The sequence below is a fragment of the Eucalyptus grandis genome, chromosome 11 (genome assembly GCF_016545825.1).
Source record: "Eucalyptus grandis isolate ANBG69807.140 chromosome 11, ASM1654582v1, whole genome shotgun sequence".
Classification (NCBI taxonomy): domain Eukaryota; kingdom Viridiplantae; phylum Streptophyta; class Magnoliopsida; order Myrtales; family Myrtaceae; genus Eucalyptus; species Eucalyptus grandis.
In genome coordinates, this window is record NC_052622.1 from 24,464,771 (window position 1) to 24,490,927 (window position 26,157).

Consider the following 26,157-nt stretch of genomic DNA (forward strand, 5'->3'; position numbering starts at 1 on the left):
GTAGAATATACAAAATATTCTTCTTTAGTTACACACAAGAGGCTCAACATTAATATTACAACCATATTTTCTCACCACATAGATGGATAAGTAAATTCGGAGTAAGAAAGTCCTAACCGCAATTGGAGAATTCATAGGCGGTTCTCAATGAACGAAAATCATCAACTCGTAGCCCTTGGTCTCACGACCAACATACTCAAATTTGAGCCAATTTCATCAACATTTGGCCTTTGAATCAGGACCATAACGCAGCCCTCTTTTGTTCTTCTCTTCTTCCCTTCTTCCCTATTTTGGTGGTTTTTTGTTCTCTCTCTCTCCTCACTTTTTGGGCACACGTTTCTTTCTTTTTGTTCTTTTCTCTTCTTCTTTTTTTTTACTTTTCTCTTATTCTTTTTTTATATATTTACATATTGGAAAGGACCCACAAATGAGGCGGACCCAACTAACAAATCCCCCTCGACCTCATGTGGGAAGATCTATCATGCCCTTTTTTTTACAAGAGTCAAGCTTCATCACGGCCAACGCCTTGGTCATCATATTGGATCCATTGTTGTCAATGTGGACTTTCTCAAATAGGAAAAGCTTCTCTCCTAACTTTTTTTGGATCCAATGATATTTCATATAAACATACTTCGATCTTGAATGCAATACCGAATTCTTGCTAAGATAGATAGCACTCATGCTATCATAATATAGAACACGCTTTTCTTACTTCAAAACCAACTCTTGAAGGAATTTTTGCAACCACAAGAGTCCTTTACCTCCTTTAGTAATAGAAATATACTTTGTTTCCATTGTAAACAAAACAATACATTTTTGCAATCTTGATTACCATGAAACAGCATCCCCTACAAAAATCATTATGTAACCCAATATGGATTTCCAAAAATCAACATCACCAACATAGTCCACATCTAAGTAGCCACTCAAATCAGGCTTCGCATTTCCATAATACAAGCAAAGAGCAAAAGTGCCTCTAAAATACCTCAAAATCCATTTAACAACGGTCCAATGCTCCTTATATGGATTTGAGAGAAATCTACTCACAACACCAATTGTAGGAGTAATATTGGGTCTTGTACAAACCATGGCATACATCAAACTACTCACAACCGATACATAAGAATTTTCATTATCTCTTCCTTCTCTTTCTCACTTGAAGGACACTTATTACTATTCAACTTGAAATGGCGTGCAAGTAGAGTACTTGTTTACATGTATTCATGTTGAATCTTTCAAGAACCCTTTTACTCTTGAGATAACCAAAGTTTCTTACTCTTCCTGTCACGAGTAATTCTCGTGCCCAAGATTTGCTTGGCCGATCCTAGATCCTTCATTGCAAAAGCTTTACTCAACTCATTTTTTAAGCTCTTGTTTTTCTTAGCATCTTGCCCAACAATCAAAATGCCATCCACATAAAGTAGGAGGATAAAAAATTATTATTTGAGAATCTTTTCATAAAAGCACAAGAATCGAGTTTATCTTACCTTATCTTTGTTCTTTCACAAATGATTCAAACTTCATATACCATTGTCTTGGCACTTGCTTAAAATCATATAGCTTTTCCTCAATCTGCTCCTTGCCTTCAACTTCAAAATTCTTTGGTTGCTCCATATATATTTCTTCTTTTGGTATCCATAAAGAAAATTTGTTTTTACATCAAGTTGTTCAATTTCTACATTCATACTAGTGGTCAACCCAATAACAACTTGAAAATAAGACATCTTTACAACTGGTGATAAAAAAAAATTTAAGTCAATGCCCTCCTTTTGACAAAAACCCTTTACAACAAGTCTAGCCTTGTATCGTGGTTGTCAACAATTTTCTTCCTTCTTTCAGCTTGTACATCCACTTATTTGTGAGTGTTCTCTTACCCTTTAGTAGCTTCACCAATTCAAATGCGTGTTTCTCATGCAAGGATTTAATCTCCTCTTACATGACTCCATACCACTCATTCTTTCATTCACATTATATACTCATGCTGCAAATATTTTTAAGAAGGTTTATGCTCTCTTCAGATCTTTTAACTTGGGGTAGAATAGATTGCTCTTTCTCAACTGGCTCAACTAGTTTAACTAGTTCAACAGGCTACTCTTACTCAACTATTTCACCTGGCTTGACTGAAAAATTAACTTTATGTAAGGATTTATCATCTTCATGATTTCCATGCACTTCTCCCCCATGATTTCCACCCATGGTAGGAGGATTTAGGTTAAAACTAACTGAACGTTGAGCTTTATTCTTTGGTCTCTCCGCCTTTTTGATGTCTTCAATAGTTTGATGCTAAAAGAACACTACATCTCGACTTCTAATAATTTTCTTTGCAACCGGATCCCATAACCTATAGCCAAACTCTTCATGTCCATAACTCAAGAAGATACACTGTTTAGACTTGTCATCAAGCTTGAATCTCTCATTTCTCGAAACATGGACAAAAGCCCGATAATGTAACAATTTTAAATTGTTGTAGAAAACATCTTTGTCACTTCAAACTCTTTGTGGAACATCCCCCCCCCCCCCCCAAGAGGAACCAATGGAGAAAAATTTATCAAGTCCATTGTTATTCTTATCACTTCACCCCAAAATGACTTAGGGATCATTGTATGAAAAAGCATACATCAAATCCAATCATTAATTTATTTGGTTCATTCTCTCTGCTACTTCATTTTGTTGTGGTGCTTCAGAACAATCTTCTCAAGCTTGATACCATAATTCTTGTAATAATATTCAAACAGGACTCTATATTCACCATCATTGTTAGTTCAAATATATTTAAACTTCTTCCCGATTTGTCTTTCCACATTGACATGAAATTGGTTGAAAGTGGTAATCACATAATCTTTAGATTTCAAAGCAATAGCCTATACTTTTCTAGAACAACTATCAATAAAAGTCATAAAATATAATGCACTTCCAAGAGTTTTAGCATCCATATAATAAACATCAATGTGAACTAAATCAAGTATATTTGATTTTGTGTGAGGAGAGGAATTACAAAATGAGAATTTATGTTACTTATTTGTAAGGCAACGAGTGCATTCCTTTGAATTTTTCTCTTTTAAGGGTAAAAGGTTCTTTCTAGCAAGGGTAGCCCTTTCTTCCTAAGATGACTAAGCCTCATATGTCATAAATCAGCCGAGGAATTCTCCACTACATTGACCTCTCACTTAATCAAGTTAGCTTGCATAGTGTAAAGAGAGCCTGTCTTCTTACCCTTTGCTACTACCATCGAACCTTTAGTCAACCTCCATTTGCCATCAAAGAAAGAATTGCAATAACTATCATTATCTAAGTCACCCATGGAGATGAAATGAAGTCAAATATCTGGAGCGTGTCTCACATTTTTCAAAAACAAATTACATCCAACATTGGTTTCCAAATATAAATTTCCATGCTAATAACCTTGGTTTCCATCCTAACATAACCAAAATTATCGCCGCAATAAAAAGCAAAATAGTCGCGCTATGAGGTGACATGAAAAGAAGTCGTAGAATCAACAGTGCACGTAGAGTCTTGGCATGTAAGGTTCACACATCGGTTGTCACATACAAACACAATATCACCATTGGATGCAACCGCTGCCGTAGCTCATTTCTCTTCTTTCTTTCAATCTCCATTTCTATCATGGGATTTATCTCTCTTTGGCAACCAATATTCTTTTGTATAATGTCCCATCTTGCCTCAATTGTAACACTTCACACTCCTCTTCAATCTTGATTTTGACCTTTTTCTTGACTTGCCCCGATTATCATTTATTCGAAACCTTCTTGATTGATTTCTCACCTTGTTTCTATGACAAGAGCGTTCGATATAGAAGCACGATGTTTTTTCTTCTTGTTTCTTCATTAAACAATCTTTCTTTAACCATGCTCATAGAAAGCACACCATAAGGAGCTGAGTTATTCAACACCACAACCAAGCTGTCCCAACTATCAAGAAGAGTACTAAGTAATGAGCATGCTTGCAATTCATCACCAAGCTCAATATTAAGATTTGTCAATTAATTTACAACATCTTGAAATTCACTCAAATGTCCTAACATACTACTCCCCTCCTTGTATCTCAAATTCACAATTGTTTACCTATAAGAGCTTTATTTTGTGAAGTTTTCCTCTCATGGAGATCTTTGAATTTCTCCACAAAGTGTTTGCATTTGTTTCTTAAGCAACATGATGAGTCCCAACTATCGAGAAGAGTACCAAGTAATAAGCATGTTTTACAATTCATCACCAAGATCAATTTCAATATTTGTCAATTGATTTGCAACATCTTAAAATGCACTCAAGTGTTCCAACGTGCTACTCCCTTCCTTATATCTCAAATTCACAAGTCGTTTAACTAAAAAAGTCTTATTTTGTGGAGTTTTCCTCTCATATAGATCTTGCAATTTCTTCCATAAAGCGTCCACATTTGTTTCTTGAGCAACATGATGAAACACAGTATTATCAATCCATTGCCAAATAAATCCAATTGTTTTCTTATTCATTCTCTCTCATTCTTTGTCTTCCTTATCTCCTTTGGCTTCTTCACCGTCATCCGGATCAAACAAGTCTTTACAGTACAACACATCTTCCATCTGAGACTTCCAAATAGAATAATTTAAGACATTTAACTTAAACATTGTGCCACTAATTTCCTCCTTTAATAACTAGAATCTCAACCTAACTCCGATACCACTTTGTTAGGGAGAAACAGAACAATAATTCACCATGAGCCAAAGATAATCTAGGATCAATTTCTCTCCCGAAACTAAATCAACTGAAATTCTCTTAACTCTTAGCAACAACCAGCAATATATGACCTCATAATATGCACAAATGATAAGTAGACAAAGCAAATAATGACACCAATGATTTAGAGTGGAAAACCCAAAGCGGAAAAAACCATGACTCGCCCAAAGAATAGCAAAATATACAAAGTATTCTTCTCTAGTCACACACTAGAAGCTGAACATCAATATTACAACCATATTTTCTCACCACATAGGTGGATAAGTAAATTCGAAATTAGAAAATCCTAACCGTAATTGGAGAATTTGGAGGCGGTTCTCAATGAACGGAAACCATCAACTTGTAATTCTCGGTCTTATGAACAACATACTCAAATTTGAGTCGATTCAGTCAACATTTGGCCTTCGAATCGAGACCACAAAGTTGCAGCCCTTTTCTTTTCTTCTCTTCTTCCCTATTTTTGTAGTTTTTTGTTTTCTCTCTCTCTCTCCTCACTTTTTGGGCACATAGACACATGAAGCCACCACTTTCTTTCCTTTTATTGTTTTCCCTTTTTTAACTTTTTCCTTTTTTTTATTACATAACTACATATTGGCTAGGCCCCACAAATGAGGTGTACCCAGCCAATGGAAAGGAAATGAAGAGAAAGGGCTCTTGTGAAACTTTGGATTTTAAATGGGTTTCCCTCGGAAGTCACAACTCGTGGGTTCGAAGTGGGTGAACTCATCATTGTAACTTCATGAAGGCTTATCTCAAACATTGTTTATGCCTCCCGAGGGAATATCCACTAGCCATAAAAAGTTGTGAGAAGATGTGCTTAACAATGTAAAGATTTGGTCATGGCAACAAATACTATTACATCATAATAAATCGACTTATGTCGTGATTACGATTGAATATTTCTTAACAATGACATGCTTTTTTACAAAATTGTCAAGCGTAGCTCACACGAGTGCTTGGGGCATTTTATTTATTGAATTTTTCATAAGGGTTAATATCACAAAAATCTCAAATCGATACATTTGTGACATCTCAAACTAATTTTTTGACCATAAAAAATTTCAGATGACAAATTTACCCTCCATTAATTATTATCAAATTACTAAGTTTTTACTTTGAGATTTTACCTATCCGTTAGTCACAGAAGTACCTGTTTGAGATTTTTCGTGGTAGTTTAATGGAAACTAATATATTGTAAATTTGTTAAAATGTATCAGCTTGAATTTTTTGTTGATTAGAAAATTAATTTAAAGTAAATTTATTTTAGATGCATCAATTCAGGGTTTTTCATGGTATACACCTTTTTCATAATAAAAACAAATCCATAATTGAGAGCCTTATCAATTTGGAAGTTCGAGGCCTTGTACTACAGGAAATAATAATATAAAGAACATCCGTTTTGATCCTCAGTCCACTCAAACCAATGAACGCGCCCAAAAGTTGGCCCAATATTAAGCCCAACGTCCACAGAGCAAATAAAAGAAAAATCTCAACTGAAAAATCACCGGAAAGGAGGGAAACCGACGACGGCTTCTCTTCTTTCAACTGAAAAATCTCTCTACACTCACACACGCTGACACTCTCATATCTAGTGGTAGCATCTTGCTTGAAAGCTCAAAGTGATGGAGTTAAGCTTTTGGGACTCTCGGAAGAGGGAATTCAAATAAGGAAAAAGCGGGCTCAGGAAAGGATTCTCAGGAAGGGAACTTTGTGGCGGACTTCCTTATCCTGGTGACCAAGTACGCGGTTCACAGGTACAACTGCTTGGTGTTCTCCACGATTTAAATCAGCGAATGGTGGACAGGGTTTTTGTTCATTTGTTCGTGGAATGCAGGTTGCTACGGCGGACAAATCAAGGGTGGTGCTCATCTCGATTCAAGCGGTGAAGGAAGTGCAACAAGCAGCAAAATCTACTTGTTGCACTCTGTTGTTTCAGGAGACTGCTTTTGCTTCTGGAGCTCGGATTTGAAGCTTGATCATGAGAACACAACTCTTTCTTGTTTCTCTGTACCGAAATTGCAATAGACTCCAGCTTTCTCGAAACGGAAGTAGCGGTGGATAGATCCTGCATTTTGAGGCCCCTTTTTGTGGTGCTCTAGCATTGAGTTCCCCCCCTGAACATTACTTGGATGGAACATTGGCTGCAAAATTCTCACACAATCCTGACATATCTTATATTGCTCAATGCAAATATTTGTGAACTTTCATTTTTGCTCGAGTTTAGGTTGTCTCCTCGCTGATGAGACAGTGTACTAAATTTAAGATGAGATGACAAAAAGGATGGGACAAAGGAGTTGCCGTGATGAAGAGGGGAGAGAGGGCGATCATCATGATACCTCCGAACTTGGCTTACGGTGAAGAGGGATCTCCACCTCTCATCCCTCCCAATGCCGCTCTCATTTTCATCATCAAGATGGCATCGCAGATCCACATCAGGTTTTTGACGGGAGATGAAGGACTCCTGAAGAAGATTATTAGAGAGAGAGAGAGAGAGAGGATTGAGCTACTCCTTGGGACGCTAATGAAGTTTTAGGTAATCACTTCATTTGCTCAGTTTTTTAAACATTCGACGAGCTGCCACTTGTATGGAAACGGGAAAAGTTATCCGATGTCTTTTTAACTGGACTGTCACACTCAACCACGCATGTTTGAGTTCAGAGTTTCACGATTTTTAGGCTGATTCATCTTCCTAGTAAGGTAATAATGACAAATGCGCCTGGACCAGATTCCATGAATAAAAGTAAGAACTTTCGACAACTTTCTATCCTTGGATATATTGAGAATGGGAGGGAATTCACAAATAAGTGCTCCTGTTGCAGTCACATCCTGAAGTCCGATGGAGATATGGAGTTTCAAATCAAGCATGGTGGTTGAACTTGAACTTGCCTCCCCGTGGTATTTACATTTCTTGGTAGAAAAGAGAAAGGCTCTCTGAAATATTCCTAGTGATAATTTAGATTATAGTTCCAAAAATGTGCATCTGTGTCCATCAATGAGCATAGCAGCAGAGACAATGAGAAGGGCGAGAAAGTGGAGCTAGTGGTGAAGTTTTCTTGTATGTTGAACTCTGAACTTGTCTCCTTGTATTATTTACGTCTCCCGGTAGAAAAGAGAGAGTGATGTGAATCATTGCGGAAAGATCGTTCTACGAAAGCCCGGATGGTGCGAATTGCGAATCTCGATCTCCAATCAAACCTGTGATTGGCAACCTTGGTATGACATGACCTGTTAACGAACGCATGTCAACCAACCAACATTATAGACGCCACGAGCAAAAGAATTCACTATCTCGCTTGATAAGTCAAATTGGCTGTCACAAGAAACCTTGATAAGGTCAAGTCCTCAAAAAAACAGATTCTCTCAACTTTTTCCTCCAAAAAAATATATCCCCCAAACAAATTCAATCAGTCTTTAATATAGACTTCTAGCCACCACACAAACCCTAAAACCAAATCGTCATATTTTAGAATATACCTAAACAAGAATATATATATCAAATATTTGGTGAACAAATAATCAAATTGCACCAAGATTTTCAACATTTTTCAAGATTTAATCCAAGTCATCTCCACACCAAAGATCACGAACCATGACGCTAGTAGCTTGCCTGAATTGCTTAGCCCATGCTTAAGTAATTGAACCAATAGGAATAGATAATGAGTTCCTAGCACCACCTCGCTTGATTTCCACAAAGAGAGGCTCTTTGGAATCTTCCAGTGATACTGGAGATTATAGTTCCCAAAATATGCATGTCCATCGATGAGCCTAGCAGGGAAAACAATGAGAAAGGGCAAGAAAGCAGAGCTAGCGGTGAAGTTTTCTTGTATTTAGCTGGTAATATTTCTTCCCTCTAAGTGTTAGCGTTTAGCAGATGTCACCTTTTCCTGGAGCGACACACGTGAATCTTAATTACCTATGCTTCTTCAGATGGCTTCAGGTAGAGCGAAAGTGTACCTGAAAGCATTGAAGTCGGTGCTTAAGCTGATTCCAATTTGGTCATCCTGCTCGAGTTAACCATGTCAAAAAGTGTGGTTGATGTTACTGGAGATACGAAAGTATTTACGAAGATCGTAAGAGAAGGTGAGTGCTTTGACCATCCTGATAAAAGATCAGTTGTCAAAGGTGATTTACTGCAAGCAGAGTGGAGCGATCTGTTGTGATGTGAATGTCAATCTAGATCTCTCCTGTTTAATCATTGCGCTGGAGATTCTTTCCTTCAGTGGCATATTATTGGTAAATTTGAAGATGAAAGCACTTCTGAGAAGAAGGGATCGACCGAGGAGCCTTTCCAGTATGTAGCCCTTGAAGGTACCATGCATTCATCAGCAATCCCAGACGGCAATTTCCAACTTCGTCGAATGAGTAGAAGCTGATTATGAGTGTTTGCGCCTGCTCAGAACAAGTCAATGAGGGCCTAGACAGAGCAATCCCGAACATGAATAAAGGAGAACAAGCCCTTGTGACCATAAGTACCAACTTCGTCGTCCATCTCAATGATTCAGTGGTTTCGGCGAATTCACTGTAGAGTTTTGAAATATAATTGATAAATTTTATTGAGGTCATTTTCATGTTCTTTTTCACTTTATCTGATACAATTAAAGAATGTTGTCACACGTGGAATCAAGTTCCCTTCAATAAAGGACAAATCGCTTTACCAGATGAACAGTCGTGAAAAGTTAGAAGCATCCGAAAACGTAAAGAATGACAGGGAATTCTCTGTTCAAGACAGGAAAGTTCTAGTGCGCATCCAAGAAACACAAGAAGGTGACTATTGAAAAATGCCATCACAAAATGCTTTTTGGCTGAGTGATATGTTTCACCACCACTTTTGATGGATTATAACCTGCTCGCAGGCTGAGAGATATGTACAGTTTAACCACGATTTTACTGATGAAGAGGAACTCAGTGCATGCGTGGCTATCGAGCTATTCGAACTGTGCTGCTTGTAAACTTAGTGAATTTAGTGCAGAGTTGCCAACTACAATCATGAAGCCAAACTCGATATTGGTTTCCCTAGATTATTCTTGAAGTTGGAGCTTGGTACTTGTTAAGCCAATGCTTTTATTTACTCTCTTTTTTTTTGCGAATTTACTTCTTCATATTTTGCATTAGGGATCTAATGATCGTTGTCTTCTTCATTTCTCACTTGCAGGTTCACCTTAGTTGAGCAAAGGTTGACCTTACTGGCTACCGCGAACAAAATCTGCTTCATCTCTGTGTGTGGAATTGACTCCCATACTGATTACTGCAATTGGGTTGCTGTAGAACTCACTGAAGAGCATGTGACAGTATGATTCAAGTCAGATTCTGGCAAGCACTATCAAGTTCATCGCCTGTTTCATCACCTTATGAAACACCATACACCATGCTAGTTTTTCCTAGTATTCACTGGTCTGTTTGCTGTTATGCAGTAGTCCTCCCCATGATGAAATTTTGGAATATGTCTTGTCTTCATTTCATAATCTGTGTCTTTTGGACTGGTGCTGTCTCCTTAACACTTGGGTTGTGTCTGGACGAATGGTTTTGGGTCATCCTGCAACTGAAGTTCCTTATTTTAAGCTAAAAGATAGGAAAGGTCCTTGGAATTGCAGTAGCAAGAATTCTTATTCCAATTTGTGTGAGAAAACCAGATTTGTTACACTGTTCCATGGGGACCTATCTTTTGCATCTGAAACTATTTAAAGATAGTTGCTTTTGTTCTCAACTGGATGATATATGTCGACCAAACATACACGCATGAATTGTTATTCCTTTCAAATTTATTGAATAATTTTGTTTTCGCTTCTCTTTACTATGAACTCTTTTACTCAGTCAATTTCCTTTTCTGTAGCTCCATAGACAACAGCGTATATTTTTCTAGTCGTGATTGACACGTTCAGGTAGTTTATGGCCAAGAAGTCTACTTCGTAGAAAACACAAGACAAAAATTACCTTTCATTGTACAAGGTTTGTTCTCTTGCCGACCAGCAGTATAGGAGGGAGCCATTCAGCCAGCATGGAATGAAACCCCTTAAAAATATAAAAGAAAAAATACTCGAAAACCGACCAGTCCAAACTTAAGGTTTTCACTTCAGGTCTAATGTATTTTGAGTCGAGTCGAGCTAGAGAGAGCATGCACGAAGCGCTTGTGATTTGCGTGGGATTAGGAAACAATAAAACCCAACCCGATCCATTGACACCGTTATGAATTTATATTAATAATATAATAAATGAGAAAAAAATTACACGTTATAAAAGTGCCATTTATTAAATTCCGGAATTTACAAAAAGATTGATTTTTTTTTTTTTTTTGACTAATCTCGTGTTCTACATTTACTGATGTGAATATAATCTCCCCATGGCACTTTAAAGTCAACACATTTTTAACATCCCTCCTCTGCAACTCTCTCTATCTCTCTCTCTAGAGCTCCGCCTCCGGCCGCCGCCTCCTCCCCACCACCACCGCCGGCCATGGCGGCGACGCCCGGCTTCCTCTCGTCCTTCAGGTACGGCGACGCCCTCACCGTCGTGGGGATCTCCGTCTGCACGGCGCTGGTGTGCGAGGCCATCTCGTGGGTCCTCATCTACCGCACCGCCTCCTACAGGGCCCTCCGCTCCTCCATCGACAAGGCCTCCAAGAAGCTCGAGTCCATGAAGGCCACCACCGGCGCCTCCTCCGCCGCCGCCGCCTCCGCCTCCCTCCGGAAGCCCTCCAAGGCCAAGAAGATGGACCGCGTCGAGTCCAGCCTCAAGGAGTCCTCCCGCGACCTCTCCCTCTTCAAGTTCAAGTCCGGCGCCGTCGTCGCCCTCGTCCTCGTCGTCGTCTTCGCCCTCCTCAACTCCCTCTTCGAGGGCAAGCCCGTCGCCAAGCTCCCCTTCACCCCCTTCGGCCTCGTCATGAAGATGAGCCACCGCGGCCTCCAGGGCACCGACGCCACCGACTGCTCCATGGCCTTCCTCTACTTCCTCTGCTCGATCAGCATTCGCACGAATCTGCAGAAGTTCCTTGGGTTCTCGCCGCCGCGGGGCGCCAGCGGCGGGCTCTTCCCGATGCCGGATCCCAAGACCAATTGATCGATCGGCTCGGCATCCGCCTCGGTATTTCGCGCGGAACTGTTTGATTCGAGGTCGTAGAAGTACTTTATCTTGATTGTTGTAAGTTAGATTTATGTGACACGATGGGATTCTTCGGTGAGAACAGAAAGTAGGCTGATTGGGGTTTGGGATTGCGCCAGATCGCAAAAGTGCGAGACTTGAATTGATCAATATAATTCGCGTAGCGACGAGTTCCTCGTTTTGTTGAATTAATGTTTTGCTCTTACGAATTTCATGTGTGACGATGAATAAAGTAACGATTTTTTCGGGGCTTCGTCTGATGAATTAGTGAGTGAAGCGGCCGTATGTGCTGTGTCCAATAGCTATAGTTTGAATCTGCTTGAACTGAATATCCTGGTATCAACTGTGACATTTGGGAATTTTCTGGATTATGAGTAGAGGTGTAGGACTGATTTAAATGGCTTGGTATGTGACTACTGACTAGTGTTTCTTGTCGATTCTCTTCTTGCTTCAGTGCTTCTCTTGTTCTGTCCCTGCTGTTTTCCTAACTCGTGGGTCTATGTCAGCATATCTATATCTTCTGATCTGAATGCCTATTCGACTTTGCCGCCTAAAGAACTCCTTGGTCAGTACCACTCAGGGATATTGGTCTACTGCCGGTATCATCAGTTTATTGAGTTTCTATACTGAATGTAGCTATAGGGATCTGATTGCTCATTTGGACTTAGTTTCTTGGACTGCAGTGAAGGTGAATTAGATTCGTGTTTGATGTTGTGAAATAGGAGGTGAGAGAGTTCTATTTCTTGGTAGATCTGTTAATTAATTAAGAAGTTGAACTTCATAAATATAAACATTCCAATTGTTTTTCTTCTCTTTTGGCCAATGCCAAATTCCAATTACTTGACTTTCATGCTACACTAGATGTCAGGATTCTTTGATTTTTATCGGATCTCCTTCCCTTTGGCGACTTCTTTCCTGATTAGATGTGGTGTTCTCCTTTTTTGTGCCCATTGACCAGACTTCTTTCTTTGAAAAAGTTCTTCTCAGAATTTTATTTTATTCCCTTCAACCGGTAGTAGCATTATGGGGAGCATATAAACAGGATGTCTGTGGTAAATTTTGACTGAATATCTTTGAGTTGTAGATTACTTTGGTACTCCATTGAGTGAGGTTTTACTATCGTATCATTGTCCATAAGTTGGTTACAATGTGATTTGTTTTGACTGAGTAATGACAGTGAGGACTTATTTGAAGTATAGAAAAGAGACAGTGAGAATATTTCTTTATAGTTTTTGCTGTTGAGGCTCCATGTGCATTTAGCCTAATCTCTGCTGATTGGCTTTAGTTCAAAACACTGCAGGAATTATCAATGGCAGTAGTTATCTAGCAAATTACGCCTCGTTCAATTGAACAGAACTGTATCATCAAGACTTAAGAGGCTTGCGGATCTATTTTAGGCAGTACTATTCAGCACTGTTGACCTAGTGCCAGTATCAACAATGTCTTGCTTTCAATACTGAGTAAATTGCTTCTTCAGGTTTCATTGCTTTGTGGAGAATTCTTATCACTTAGATGAATTTGGAGTTAGTGACCCTTTCTTAGACTACCTTGCAGGTGAAGGAGGAGTCTGTCCTTAGATCTCCTAAATAGTAAAGACAAGATGGTCTTGTTTCTTAGGTTTTTCACCAAGTAACCTACTAACAGACACCGGAGGGTTCAAAATGCCTAACGTCGGTGTTGACTAATCCCGGGGTTGCATTGATTATAAGCTACATTAAGATCGCCTGAGAAAAGGGGGGTGGGGGGGGCGGAGAGAACTCCGATTTGGGACATGAATCTCTACTTTGGAAAGGTTTTTTTTTTTTTTTTAGTAGATGATCCGATTATTTATCAAATAAAAGTTAGCTAAAATTGATGTCAGTTATCTTATATGTAGTTCCAGTTACGTGACTTACATATTATATCGAACATCTGATATTGTTTAGCTTGTGTTTGAAGTCTTATCTAGTGAGGTCTGATTTAAATCGGATGTGGGTTGGCTTGGCTCCTCTGTGATACCCATTGATTAGAATTCTTTCTCTAGTATCCGAAAGGAAAAGAAAATTTGTTCACTTGTTAATCTTTTCTTTGACAAATAGTTCCCCATTGCGCTTAAACTGTGCATGTCCCTCGGTTTTTTCATCACTTTGGCCGGAGATTAGGATATGATAACAATTTTTCAAATTATGACTTAAGAATTTGTTTGCTGTGCCGATGAAAAAACAGACCAAATCTTTGTTTTTGTTAGGGAAAAAGAACATTGAAAATGTCATAACTTTCATGTAATGCTTATTTTAGTACTAAAACTTTTTGAGTATTACTTGAGCGTCATTTTGTAAAATAAAAAATAAAAAAAATAAAAACAATCATTTTAGTGCCAATCAGCCAGCAAAAATTTGTATGGCAGGAAAATTTGCATTAAAATGCAACGAGGTAAAATTTGTATTTGTAAATCGAAATTAAAAAATTATATTTTCTTTTTATGTGACTAGCCAGCAAAGTGAGTTTGCATCAATTGACTTAAATGACGTTGCCTTTATATTTTTCCCCGAATTCAGCCTCTTCTTCAAAACCTAACCCCACAACCGAGGATTTGAGGCAAAATTAGCAGCCGAAACTTGTAATGGAGGTCTGCTACTTCTTTTGTATGATATTGTTTGGCCGAAACTTGGAGGTCTGAAACTTTTTATACTGGGAAACTTTTTATAATGGATATGGAACACAGACGAAGCATTGACGTGTGTCTGCTTCATTGAGGAGGCGATCGCTGCAGGCAACAAAGAGCGTGCGCTTGGACTGCTATTCGCCTGCTGCTGGGTTCTTGGACTGCTGCGAGAAGCTTAATTTTGGTTTAGAGGAGACCAATATTGGAAAGAAGTCTGATTAAGATGAGGGTAAGTACGGAGCCGTGATGGAGATTCAAACGCCGGGAAAAAGAAATACAAGGAAGAACACATGCAGCTAATTGGGCAGATCAAGAGAACGATGGATTGTCATGCACTTTTGGGATTGGAGAACGGGAATAAGTTTTAACATGAATAAAAGGTTGTTTTGTCAAGAAGGGTCAAGTCATCATCCGTGTTGGACTTCCTTTTGAACAAGAAAGCTTAGGTACAAAGTAAGATTTTATAGTAAAATAAAATAAGCCACATTAAATGATCGCTTTTTCTGCTATGACACTTTTCATATTAAAGTTAACGCTGTATGAGAACCATAGCACTTCCGGGGTCGTCTATCTATTTTTGTTACTCCAATGACTGATTCCTGCTGAGATAAGTTCAATGATAATCTCCTCTTGCTCCGGTAGAAAACAGTGGAGTTTCATTTCAAACCAGGGAGTAGTTTATCTATGAACATTTTCTGATGTATACGGATTATTCCAAACTCTAGCCCGCATTGCCCCAAGAAGTTAAGAAACGGAAATCTTAAATTGAGGGAAAACACTAGTAGCCGTATATCATGAGCTTCCTTCCTTTCAGCAGTAAATCAAACATTCTTAAGTAAGGGAATATTATCAGAGCCATTAAGCTTAAAAACTCAGATCGATGTCATGCACTCCGCAAGCTACATATTGCACAAAAGAAATCTAGTGTAACATCTATTGCTGAAAAAGGTACATTGGAAACCAAGAAGTATCTCGCTCCTGGAAAGAACAGGAGAAGAAAAACAAAGTGTAAAGACCTACGCTATTCACACCTTCGCCAAGGAAAAAGCGCCTGAAGTTCTTTTTCTAAGATATCTAAGCAGCAGCCACGTTCATCTCATTGAGAAGATGGTAGTATGTGTTGTGATCTGGACTGCTCCTGAAGCCAGGAACATAATCTGAGAAAAATCTGAGGACCGCAGCTAGATGTTGTGAATCGCTGGAAGCAAATGCTGCTTCAAGGAACATCGAAGGACGCATGGTAGTTACCTGAAAAATTCACTTTCTGATTCTTAGGATTGGATTGTTGTTTGTCCAAATTAACAGACTATAATATAGGACAAATACACCACCATGTTTTTTCACTAAAAAATTTGCAGGAAAATCTGAACAACAGAAATTACAAAAAGATTAAAAAAAAAAAAAAGAGTTACTGGTAAAGAGCAAAACATGAGTCGACAAGATGTACTGGTGCAAAACTAGGAAAGGAAATGATGTGCATGAACCAGACCTAAGCTTTGTGATGGAAAAGAGTCAAAATAAAGACAAACTTTTGGCTTGGCACCATTTACCTTATGCTTTTTCACGTAACGTAGAGCTTCGAGGTAATATCCATCTTGAACCAAAAATACCACATATTCAATATGCAAGGAGAGTTGCCTTAGCATGTCCAGACCCAACTTCCTAGTTTGTCGATTATGCCTACCAGACTCCAATAATTGCAAGGCGACTTCTTTAGAAGGTTCGAGAATCTGCAACAAAATGTTTGTCTCGTCAATAATTCTGCCATAAATAATTTACTCTAAACACCTTTTAGAACTTTTTTACATGTTAAAGCAAAGACTTGAGAACCTTGTTTATGATGAATAACCCAAGTTCTGCATATCTCTCATTGCGGGCCAGCAGTTGTGCTGTCAAGGCATAAATATTTGGCCGTACCTTAATCCTTTCCAGATTACACCTGACAATAGAAGCACATCAGTACTCATCAAACCAAATTGAATTGCATTTAAACTTTGGCAAGAAGGAAAGAATAAGAACATCACTCTCTCAAAGCACTCTCAGATTTGTTATTTGTGATCTTTCAGCTGGCTAAGATGACCAATGGCACGGTCCAAGCTTGTCAAGGTGTCTTGCCCATGTCCAGGCGCAGACCGTGACTACCAGCTAGAGAGATACTCAGCTCCATCACTCAGCTGGCTAATTTATAAAATACACACAGGGATAACTTGCCAATCCGCATACACTGGCCAACTCTCTAGTGAACCCACATACAAACGCCTAACAGACTAGGTGGTGGCCTCATTGGGAAAAAGATTCCTTATGCCATGTATAAGTTTGAACTGTCAACCCAAAAAGTATGGACACAGAGAAGCAGGATAAAAAGGTAAAATTCCAAGGAAACAGGATCCTCTTCAATCCCCTCAACATGGCTATTAACATTGAGTGACATAATGGATGGATTAGATGAATAAATACTTTTTGCAACAGGGCATAAATAGTCTTTGCAGAGACGACAAAGACATTCATTGGTCAATTACCCGCGAAGGAACTCAACAATGACCGCAACCAGGTATGATGGGTCTCCAGCCATCTCTTCCTCAACCGGAGCAAATACGTATGTATACATCTCATCAGGAGAAATTGCAGGTGATGTAACTAGAGCCTCAGGCTGTAAAGTTGATCTCAAAATGTTGTTACTTGCTCCGACATTTTCAGAATGTAAAGATGTTTGACCTCCAGTTCTCCGAGTTTCAGCACCCAACAACAATTTGCTGCTGCTGCCGTTGGAGTTGGGTTTCACATATCCCATATTTCCATCTTCATCTGAGTCTGTATCTGAAAAAGTTGGTCTTTCAAAAGATTCTCCATCCAATCCAGCAACATATTCACGTTCCACAGACTTTCCAGTTGTATCTGATCTGCTGGCATTAACACCAGTACCATGAATAGTAGCATATGCTGCACCAGAAGATTGTGCTTTCTCAGCTTTTGTTCCCTTAAAATAACCTGTTTTGAATGAATTGGAGTAGGATGTAACTAATACATCTATTGCCTTGGCAACCATGGTCACAGGTCTGCGCTCTAGAATGGCTGTACGTGCCATTGCCAAACACAAGTGTTTAGCCTGAAATAATAGAAGTAAATCCATAAGATAATTGCCATTGATGTATTCACAGAGAAAAGCTGAAACAATTAAAAAAAGGTAACATTTTCATTTTTTGAAACAATTATATTCACAAATGTTCCCAAGTTGGTACACCCAACTCTGCTTCCATGGAGTCTTATTGAAATATTGGAGTTGCCTCTTGCACAAACAAACTGAAGCTGCCATGATAGCATGATATTACCTCCGCGTTTGTATCATAATTATATCTCATGGAACAACATTATTCCGCTAAACACGTATTTTTCCCATAGGTGATTTAAATCTAAACCATCACCAGCCATTGCAGCCAAAAGCAGATTAGCTATGCTCCCTTTGATTGCATTGTACATGTATATCAAATAAACCAGTACATCCATCAAAATGAAGTCGCAACAATGTGAACTACCCCGTATGACCCATGAACTATAATATTTCATGAAATCAATCATCACCAACCAAGAGAATTGTAATAACCATCGCATTTTCTATACATAAACTCCAAAGAAGTTCTTACATGACTACTCCAATCAGATTTTCTTAGAAAGATTTTCTTAGAGCTATTGAAGCAAATCATTTTACACTCCAGTCTGCTTTGCTTTATCCTTTCAATGGGTTCGTCCTTTAATAACTAAAAAGATAGCTTTAACAAACAAAGAAAACAGCAGACCTTGTAAGCTTCTAACTTCCGTCGTTGCAAAAAATCAAGTACTGATGACACTTCCGAGCTACTAGCAGCAATGGCCTGCACCCAAGAGAAGAGGAAACTAATCCAAGAAGGAAAATGCCATAAATAGACACAGAAAATAATTTTCAAGCAAATCTACCTCTAAATCAAGATGAATCTTCCACAGGAGTTTACTGGAAACATCACATATCAGGTCGGGCACTAGGAAAGTCCAGTCATCTCCGTACATGGTCGCTTCATGATCACTTGGATAGCTTGCTACCTCTGAACTTTCACCATCTTTAAAACTGGACCGCGCACCCAAACTACTGGATCTTGGAAAACCCCTCAACAAAAGCGGAAGTGGAGCTGATATTGGTGCTCGAGAGTCCAGAAATATGTCATATAGTATTATGACCTTGGCATCCACTTGATGCACAAGCAACACATTATCAACCACACTGATTGCGACCTTGCTTGAATAAATTGGCAAAGAGCCCTGAAAATAGCAATGGGCATTATTTACAGCATAAAGCTATGGTACAGCATAAGATACAGTGCTATTATGTTACACACAAATGTTGATCATTCTCCTACATAATTTGCTTTCTCTGCATTCTAAGACTAAAAGAAGATACACATCAAGTCTAACAATCAGGAAGATCATGTGAAAGTTTAAAAATAATCAATAACTACTGTCTGAGCATGTGAGGATGGGTCTGAATGCAACGAAGGGACTAAAAGCTAAGAGGTAACAATGGCTTTATGAGTTAATCAGTTTTGCCAGCTACCCAATCTATAGTTTTCCTGTAGAGCTCACTGAAATTATCAACAGGACCTCCCAAAGGAGGGTTGCTGATCTTTTTGAGCTTAAACCAAAGACAAGTCTTAAAAACTTTTTCTACTAGTTTACTGAAGCCTTCTTGTAGTCCAAAGAAATAAGAGTGAATTGAAACACAATCAGAATAGGAAAAAGAAGAAAAGAGTGTATCCTCCCCCCTGATTTGACTAAGAACTGACAACTATGAGATGCACCATAAATGCAATTAACATCATCATCACAGCACCACTGATCAACTTTATATTTTTGGAAATACTTATCACTTACTCCTTTTTCTTTTTCGTTTTCTTAGTCTGGCGCTTGGTCTTTTACTCGTGGAGTGAGAAGATCTCTCTATCAAATGATTCTCTTTTTATAAAAGATAAAGAGGAAGGGGGTGAGGAAAACATGAGAATATTCTTCTAAATGATGCATTGGAGGGAAAATCTTTAATTTATGCCAATTTTCACTCCCCGCCCCCAATTTTCCACACCTCTCGAGTTCCTAAACAAAGCATTAAGATGTGAACTGAGAATATTCCTAAATGATGCATGTGAAATTTTGAGTCTATATAAATTTTATTAAAAAAAAAAAAATTTACTTCACATTAGTAGGGGGAAAACACACATCTTTAAATTGGTTAGTTCCATGGAATTGTAACAGGGATAAGAATTTGTCTTCAACTTCCAGAAAAAATAGCCACATTCATAGCAATGGAAACAGAATCTTAAGCAAAGATATACCTGTTGTACAACAGCATCACGATAAAACCGATAAGAATGTAGTAGCATCGCCACTCTATCAACTTGCAAGCAGTATATTCTACCATAGCTGCCAATCAGGAGAAGGACGTCTTTTATACTTGCTAATTAGGCACATTTAATCCAAAAGAGGGGGGAAGAAAAGGTACACACATGGTGACAATATAAACATCCTCAGCAGCCAGCACAGGCTTGTTGTTTGCCTCGGTCTTTGCCATGGCCATCTCAAATTTTGGCAATCTAATGATTCCAACAGAAGAAAGCTGAAATAAAAGAGAATTGGTTATTATCTTCACCAAAAAAAAAAAAAAAAAGAAAGAGAGAATTGGTTATTATATACCAGTGACAGAAAATGCAGGAAAGGCTATGCCTCCATTTGTTTCACGGAAAATTAATGCTTCGGAAAATATTTTCCTAATTATGATTGTTTTAATCTCTTACAAAAATGAATGAATGAAAAATAATTTCATAATTCATAAGAACTTTGACAGTGAAATATTTTTTTTTCATTAATAGATTATTTCAAGTGATACAAGCAATCTTTTTTAGGAAAACCTTTTCCAAATCATTCATTTTCTGTAAAACAAACGGAGCCTACATGTCATATTCTTCCACCAATAGAAAAAGAAACCACACAACTACTTCAGTCAAAGCCTAAAAGGCAAATTTTACCTAACTAAAAGACAGAAAATGACCCCATAATGTCTTAAGTAACTAAATCCAACATAATGTTACTTTGCAGAACAAGAAGATGAGCAACCCAGAATTCACAGGCATGAAGTTGCACCAATTCAAAAATAAAGAAAGTAACCAAAAGTTAAAACAAGAAAGCTGAAAAAGAAGAAGAAGAAAATGCTTTTAATCAATCTCCCCTTCTGCTACTGTCTCAATCATAAGCATCAACTCAGGCACACATCTAGAGAAAAAGACATTGCCACTGACATCTTCAAGGCAAAGATTAATACAAAAGACAGCCAAGTCAAAAATTCTCATTTTCATGATCCATATAAGCATACTAACCGACAAAATCATAAGTATAAACTTGTTGAAAAGCCCTGGAAGGACAGTTTCTAAAGTTGAACATGTGGTTCCATCTAATATTAAATATCTGGGTTAGTCCATGCCCCATGAGAACTACCAAAGTCACCAGATATTGGTTACTTATCCAAGGCGAGCACCAATAATTTTTGTGAGAAAAGTATCTGGATTTGAGTCAAATATAATACATGGGTGCATAGGAATGAACTTAAAGAGACCTCACAAGCAATAACGAAAGACTGCTAACGATTCAATAAGACATGCCATATTTTAAGAGGCATACTAAAATTGTGCATGAACTTGCACATACTTTCATAATACAAAGGCCCAAAATAGTCGTGCCATAGGAAGATAGTAAATGGATATGTTTATAACAGGAGTCTAGGACCACATACATGCAACTCTCCCCAAATGACATGCATAGGCATGTTCCGTTAAGTAAAAGTGGAGCATGGAAATTAAAAATGAAACATACTACTTTGATTAGTAATATTCCTTTGGGGAGAAGTACGCTAGAAGTGCTTTCACTTGTGTACGGCACTCATTTTAGTACCAAAACTTTTTGCTGGCTCACTTAAGTGCCACTTTAAAAAGAGAGAAAAAAAAAATCCTTAAATGCCAACTCTAATTTAAGTCATCGGAAATCTGATATGACAATATTTTATTAATTTCGCAATCCTACGTGATTTGCCGGCATGCCTAGTCAACATACAATTCTCTAAATGAGATCGTGGAGCAAGTTAAAAAATGATCACTTTAATGCAAGTCATTGTAAAAAATGATCATTTCAGTGCTAATTGTTGTTAAAAAGTGATCATTTCAACGCCAATCTTAATGAAAAATTGATAACTTCAGTGCCAAAAAAAACCCCTAAACGACGTCCATAGCAAGTTAAAAAGCAATCACTTCAATGCTAATCATTATAAAAAAAATAATCACTTCAATGCCAATCATTGTTAAAAAGCGATCATTTCAATGCCAATCTTAATGAAAAAGTGATCACTTTATTGCCAAAAAATGCCACATCAAATAAAAACTTTAATTATAAAAGCTACGTAATTTTTCTAATCAGAATTTTTCGCCAAAGGCACTTAAATGATTTTTTTCTCCAATTTTGGCACTTAAGTGAGCCAGCGAAAAGTTGTGGCACTAAAGTGAGCATTGTACACAAATTAAAGCACTTCTAGTATACTTTCCCCTCTCTCTTTGATCATCCTAATCACCAATCCTTGCAAAACAGGTACGGACATCCAAAAAGTTAGAATGCAATAAAATATTTAGGAGAAGAGGTGAAACGAAAACAACGTGAGGACATCAAATAAAGAAAGTGCAACCAAATTCTAGGAAGTTTATTCCCTCTCAAAATTAGACTACAAGTTGTTGGAACACAAGCACTTGAGCTCCTGCAGATGAGCAATTAAGTACAAATGTAATGCTCCTGATGCATTTTCCACCATTTCAAAGCTCGTTGCCGATAAAGGCCACCATTTTAAATAATGGCTGCAATCTCCAAACAGAGAAATGTCCTCATAAAACAGAAAAACGTAAGGTTGGGATAAAAATTACCTGGAATCCAGTGAAAGTCTTGCACTGCATTCCGGAAGCAAGTAGAACCAAACGACTTTCATGTGTGTATACATACCAACTCACATTCAATTTCCTCGTCTCCACCAAATGAAGTGTCTTTGAGTCAGAATTATAAGCAAACAAATCTAGCCCACTGAAACAAATATAGAAATTTAGAATATTAAATTTTCATCACAGTTAAGAATACAAAAGGAAGTCCAAGAAAAGAATTGAAAGGTATAAAATGACCCTAAACCTCCAAAACTGCAAGAAAAAGGTACAAATAATATACATGGGACCGGTAAAAGCAACATGGAAACTGAATTGTTTATTTAAAACAGCATGACTGCTACATTATTATTTTATTAAAAAAAAAAGAAGGAATGAAGTCCCAAACTAGTTTCCCTGCAATGGTAAGCTTGAGCCTACACACAGAACTTCAAATAATAATAAAGCAACATGGGCCCAGCACAGGACATCACCAATGTACCAAGGTCATATATATTTTCAAACGGTAGCATCTCAGTCAGGAATACAACAATGTAATTGCTAGTACTGGATATCAAAAAAGCTGGCAATAGAATCTGAAGAACATTGGCTCAACAATCAAATCAAAAGCTTTTGCCACTACAGTGTGTTTTCAAGAAAACATCAGGATAACACATTACTGTAGCCAGAGGGATAAAAGCCTAATCAAGTTTTGTGCAATTAGTGTGTCATTCTGTGACCAAGGGGAGGCATAAATGATTGGCACTAACAAAAAAGGCAGTACTTCCATCTCATGATTCATATACCCAAAATTGCCACCAAAAGTATTTCAACCTGGATGCTGTTTTATCTTCCAAGAAGGAATTTTCACAAAATTTACTCCAACTGCTTCATTTGTACACCTATTAAACAATGTCACAATTTTGAAAGAATTGTATCCTAACGAATTACTGCAAAGAAGCAATTAATGCACTAAGTCATTTATGAAAGTATGCCGCCATGCTGAGATGCTCCAAGAATACAGTGAAAAAATAGCACATAATTCTACCTCTTATCAGCCAAAACAGGCCTTTCTTTTTCTGATAAGTCAAAGTACCTAGTCTTTGGATATACCAAAGTGTAAGAGCAACGAATAAAATGGTTATAAACTTGATCAACCTATAAACTTCATATGCTCTTCTCCCTGAATATGGTGTTGTAATCAGGAGAACAAGGTCATTTTATTCTACTCAAAGTAATCAAAGAAATTGAAGCCAAAAGTGAAGTTTATCCATACCTGGTTTTTACGAAAACGATGTCGCACAATGGACAGTCAGTCCAAAAAAATCCCAATATATTCTCTGACTCTGATTTGCAAGTGTGACTAAAGTTTCCCAGTTTCTCTGTGCTGAAACTGTATTTCATGGTTTGAACGTTGAATAGCAATTAGCTTTCCATCCAAAGAAAAACGAATTGCAAGAATCGGCCCGTCGCTTATTGAATCAGAGATAGGAGCAGCCGCAGGGTCAAAGGGAACAACTTTCCAGGAGTAAACCTATGTCAGAGTTAAAATAATTAACAGAAGGTAAGAAGAATATATTTAGTTCAATTAAATGTAAACGAGCATATTGTAAATTTCCTGAATTGAACAGGATTATTCATGTGCATACACTTCCAAAAGACAGGAGTTCCATTTAAAGTTGATTACAATACCTGATCATTGGCTGGTGAAAGAATAATTTTATTACCATCATCATAAAATAAACCCCTTGATCCTGGGATGCTGCAACGCAGAGGTGGCTGCTGAATATAAATGTGTGAAAGCCCACTTGACCCACTCATGCCAACAACAGGATGTGAACTTGATGCTAAACCAGACATCAATAGGTTCCTCGCTGTTCAACCTTGAGAATATAATTATGCCAGGTCTAAGCTCCACTAATTCATGTAGCAGTTAAAAAAAAAAAAAAAAATCAGAGTAACCTGATGGATGCACAAATTACCTTTTAAAAAGGATGCTTCAAGCTGCTAATCAGGATTCCACAAACAACAATTGCAGTATACTCACACGTTACCTCGACAGATAGATTGACAGGAGTATGTATTCAACCCTTTCGATTGACAGGAGTATGTAGTCAACCCTTTCGTTGGAGCTATCACAACGAGGAAGAGACATGAGGCACGAGTGTTTTTCTTAAAGGAAATCATACTAGACGAGATCAAATGCTCAAGATATGAAATATTCCAAATTATCATACCGTTCTCTGCATGCAACTCTTGAGTGCAAGAAATTCCTTCAAACACATATCACGTTCAACCTCTGGAACCTTTGCTGCAACGCAGCTCCCATACAGTTTTGCCTGCAAATACGGCACTTCATGTCATATTAAGCACTAACAAAGCAGAAGCTCGTATGGTCCCCTCTTTTCCCCCAGCCAGACTACTGACCCCAAAAAGGACAGAGAAAAGAAGAACACCCAGAATAAACCAAGATGATATAAATTCCTTCAAAATGTTCAGGATGCAAGAAAAAATTGTAAAACCATATTACTCTTCACAAGACTATGAGGAACACCATATCCAATCATACATCTGCCATGCCGGCAAGCTTAAGCCTCTCCATCAATTAACGTCAAGGCCCCTAGGGGAAAAAAGTGAGCATGGAGTCATCTTTCTCATTATACCATAAGCTTTATCTGATTTTTGCTTAACAGACTTTCTTATAAACATAAGCAAAACTTGTCCAAATGTGAAGTCTCATCAAGCTTCCACAAACGAGTTGCTTACAAAATTCAATAGTACTTCCTAATACATAACTCATCCTTTTCGTATTAAAAAGCCAAGTAGAAGAAAATATGGACATTGCCCCGAGATCTGAATCTATGGACGGAGTACCTAATAACCTGACTTCGAAAGTTTTGCAACCTCGCGTTACACCGAAGCTGATTACTCTACATTCAAGGAGTAGGCACTAGCGCAGCTTCTTCATGTTATCAATCATTACAAAAAAATAGGTGAGGAATAAGCAAACATCATGGCACTTACTCTAGGTATAGCCAAGGAAAACACAGTGCGATACCAGCGAAACCAAACCAAAGGCGACGCTTATACAAAAGGTATAGTCAAGAACCAACCTGGGAAGAACAATTCACCAAGATTCGATTAAGCAGGGAGGTAGTATTCCTCTCCTTCATACCCGCATTCCTGCCAAGAAGACTCGACTACGTTAACATCGACAATTTGGACTCATGTCCATCCCGACCCACGCAAGACCAGAACTTTGATCATCGAAAGGAATTGTCATCGTTAAAATGTCTCGTAAGCTCGCGAACATGACGAAAACATTTCCGGGCCAAAACTAGAAGAAACTATGACTATCGACAAGATCTTTCACCAAAAAACAACTACAAAGGTCGGACGATCGGGGGTTTCCACTTCGGGCAAAGCACGAAGCCCTAAACGAAATGCGCACCCCACAGCAGCAATCACCGTCGCCCATATCCACCCCGAGCTGAAATCCTCGCACCGTCGAAGTACGGAGCCGTCGTTCGGAACGTAAATGCGCGGGAGTTGCAGAAATCACCTCTCCGACGTCGGAAACGCCTGCGATTCGATCCGCGAGCGGAAGACTTGATTCCGTTCCGTTCCGTGCCGTGCAGATTCCTCCGGGAAAAGAAACCGCGATGATCGGCTACGAGTTGTAATCGCTCGAGCACCTACCGGTCTCGTTGATTTCCTCCTTCAT

The 26,157-nt window shown here is 38.3% G+C and overlaps 2 protein-coding genes across 4 annotated transcripts; one reads left to right on the top strand and one right to left on the bottom strand.

Moving 5' to 3' along the window:
• Positions 1-9,568: 9,568 nt before the first annotated feature.
• Positions 9,569-12,078, top strand: LOC104425506 (calcium load-activated calcium channel). Of its 3 annotated transcripts, none has more exons than XM_039304086.1 (3): positions 9,569-9,770; positions 9,883-10,121; positions 11,135-12,078. In XM_039304086.1, the coding sequence occupies exon 3, from the start codon at positions 11,181-11,183 to the stop codon at positions 11,781-11,783; it is 603 nt and encodes a 200-aa protein (XP_039160020.1). In that variant the 5' UTR covers positions 9,569-9,770; positions 9,883-10,121; positions 11,135-11,180; the 3' UTR covers positions 11,784-12,078. The 3 variants fall into 3 exon arrangements, with proteins under 3 accessions (XP_039160020.1, XP_039160022.1, XP_039160023.1); XM_039304088.1 differs by having other exon boundaries at positions 9,883-10,040; XM_039304089.1 differs by having other exon boundaries at positions 9,883-10,029.
• Positions 12,079-15,277: 3,199 nt separating this feature from the next.
• LOC104425508 (regulator of MON1-CCZ1 complex) lies at positions 15,278-26,157 on the bottom strand. The gene is given in 16 exon segments (XM_010038206.3): positions 15,278-15,717; positions 16,020-16,199; positions 16,300-16,408; positions 16,989-17,575; positions 18,264-18,338; positions 18,421-18,759; positions 19,824-19,911; positions 19,995-20,104; positions 22,446-22,599; positions 23,710-23,799; positions 23,801-23,967; positions 24,126-24,316; positions 24,416-24,565; positions 24,671-24,772; positions 25,547-25,616; positions 25,996-26,157. Coding segments are annotated over 12 exon segments (2,241 nt in total). The 5' UTR covers positions 24,294-24,316; positions 24,416-24,565; positions 24,671-24,772; positions 25,547-25,616; positions 25,996-26,157; the 3' UTR covers positions 15,278-15,543.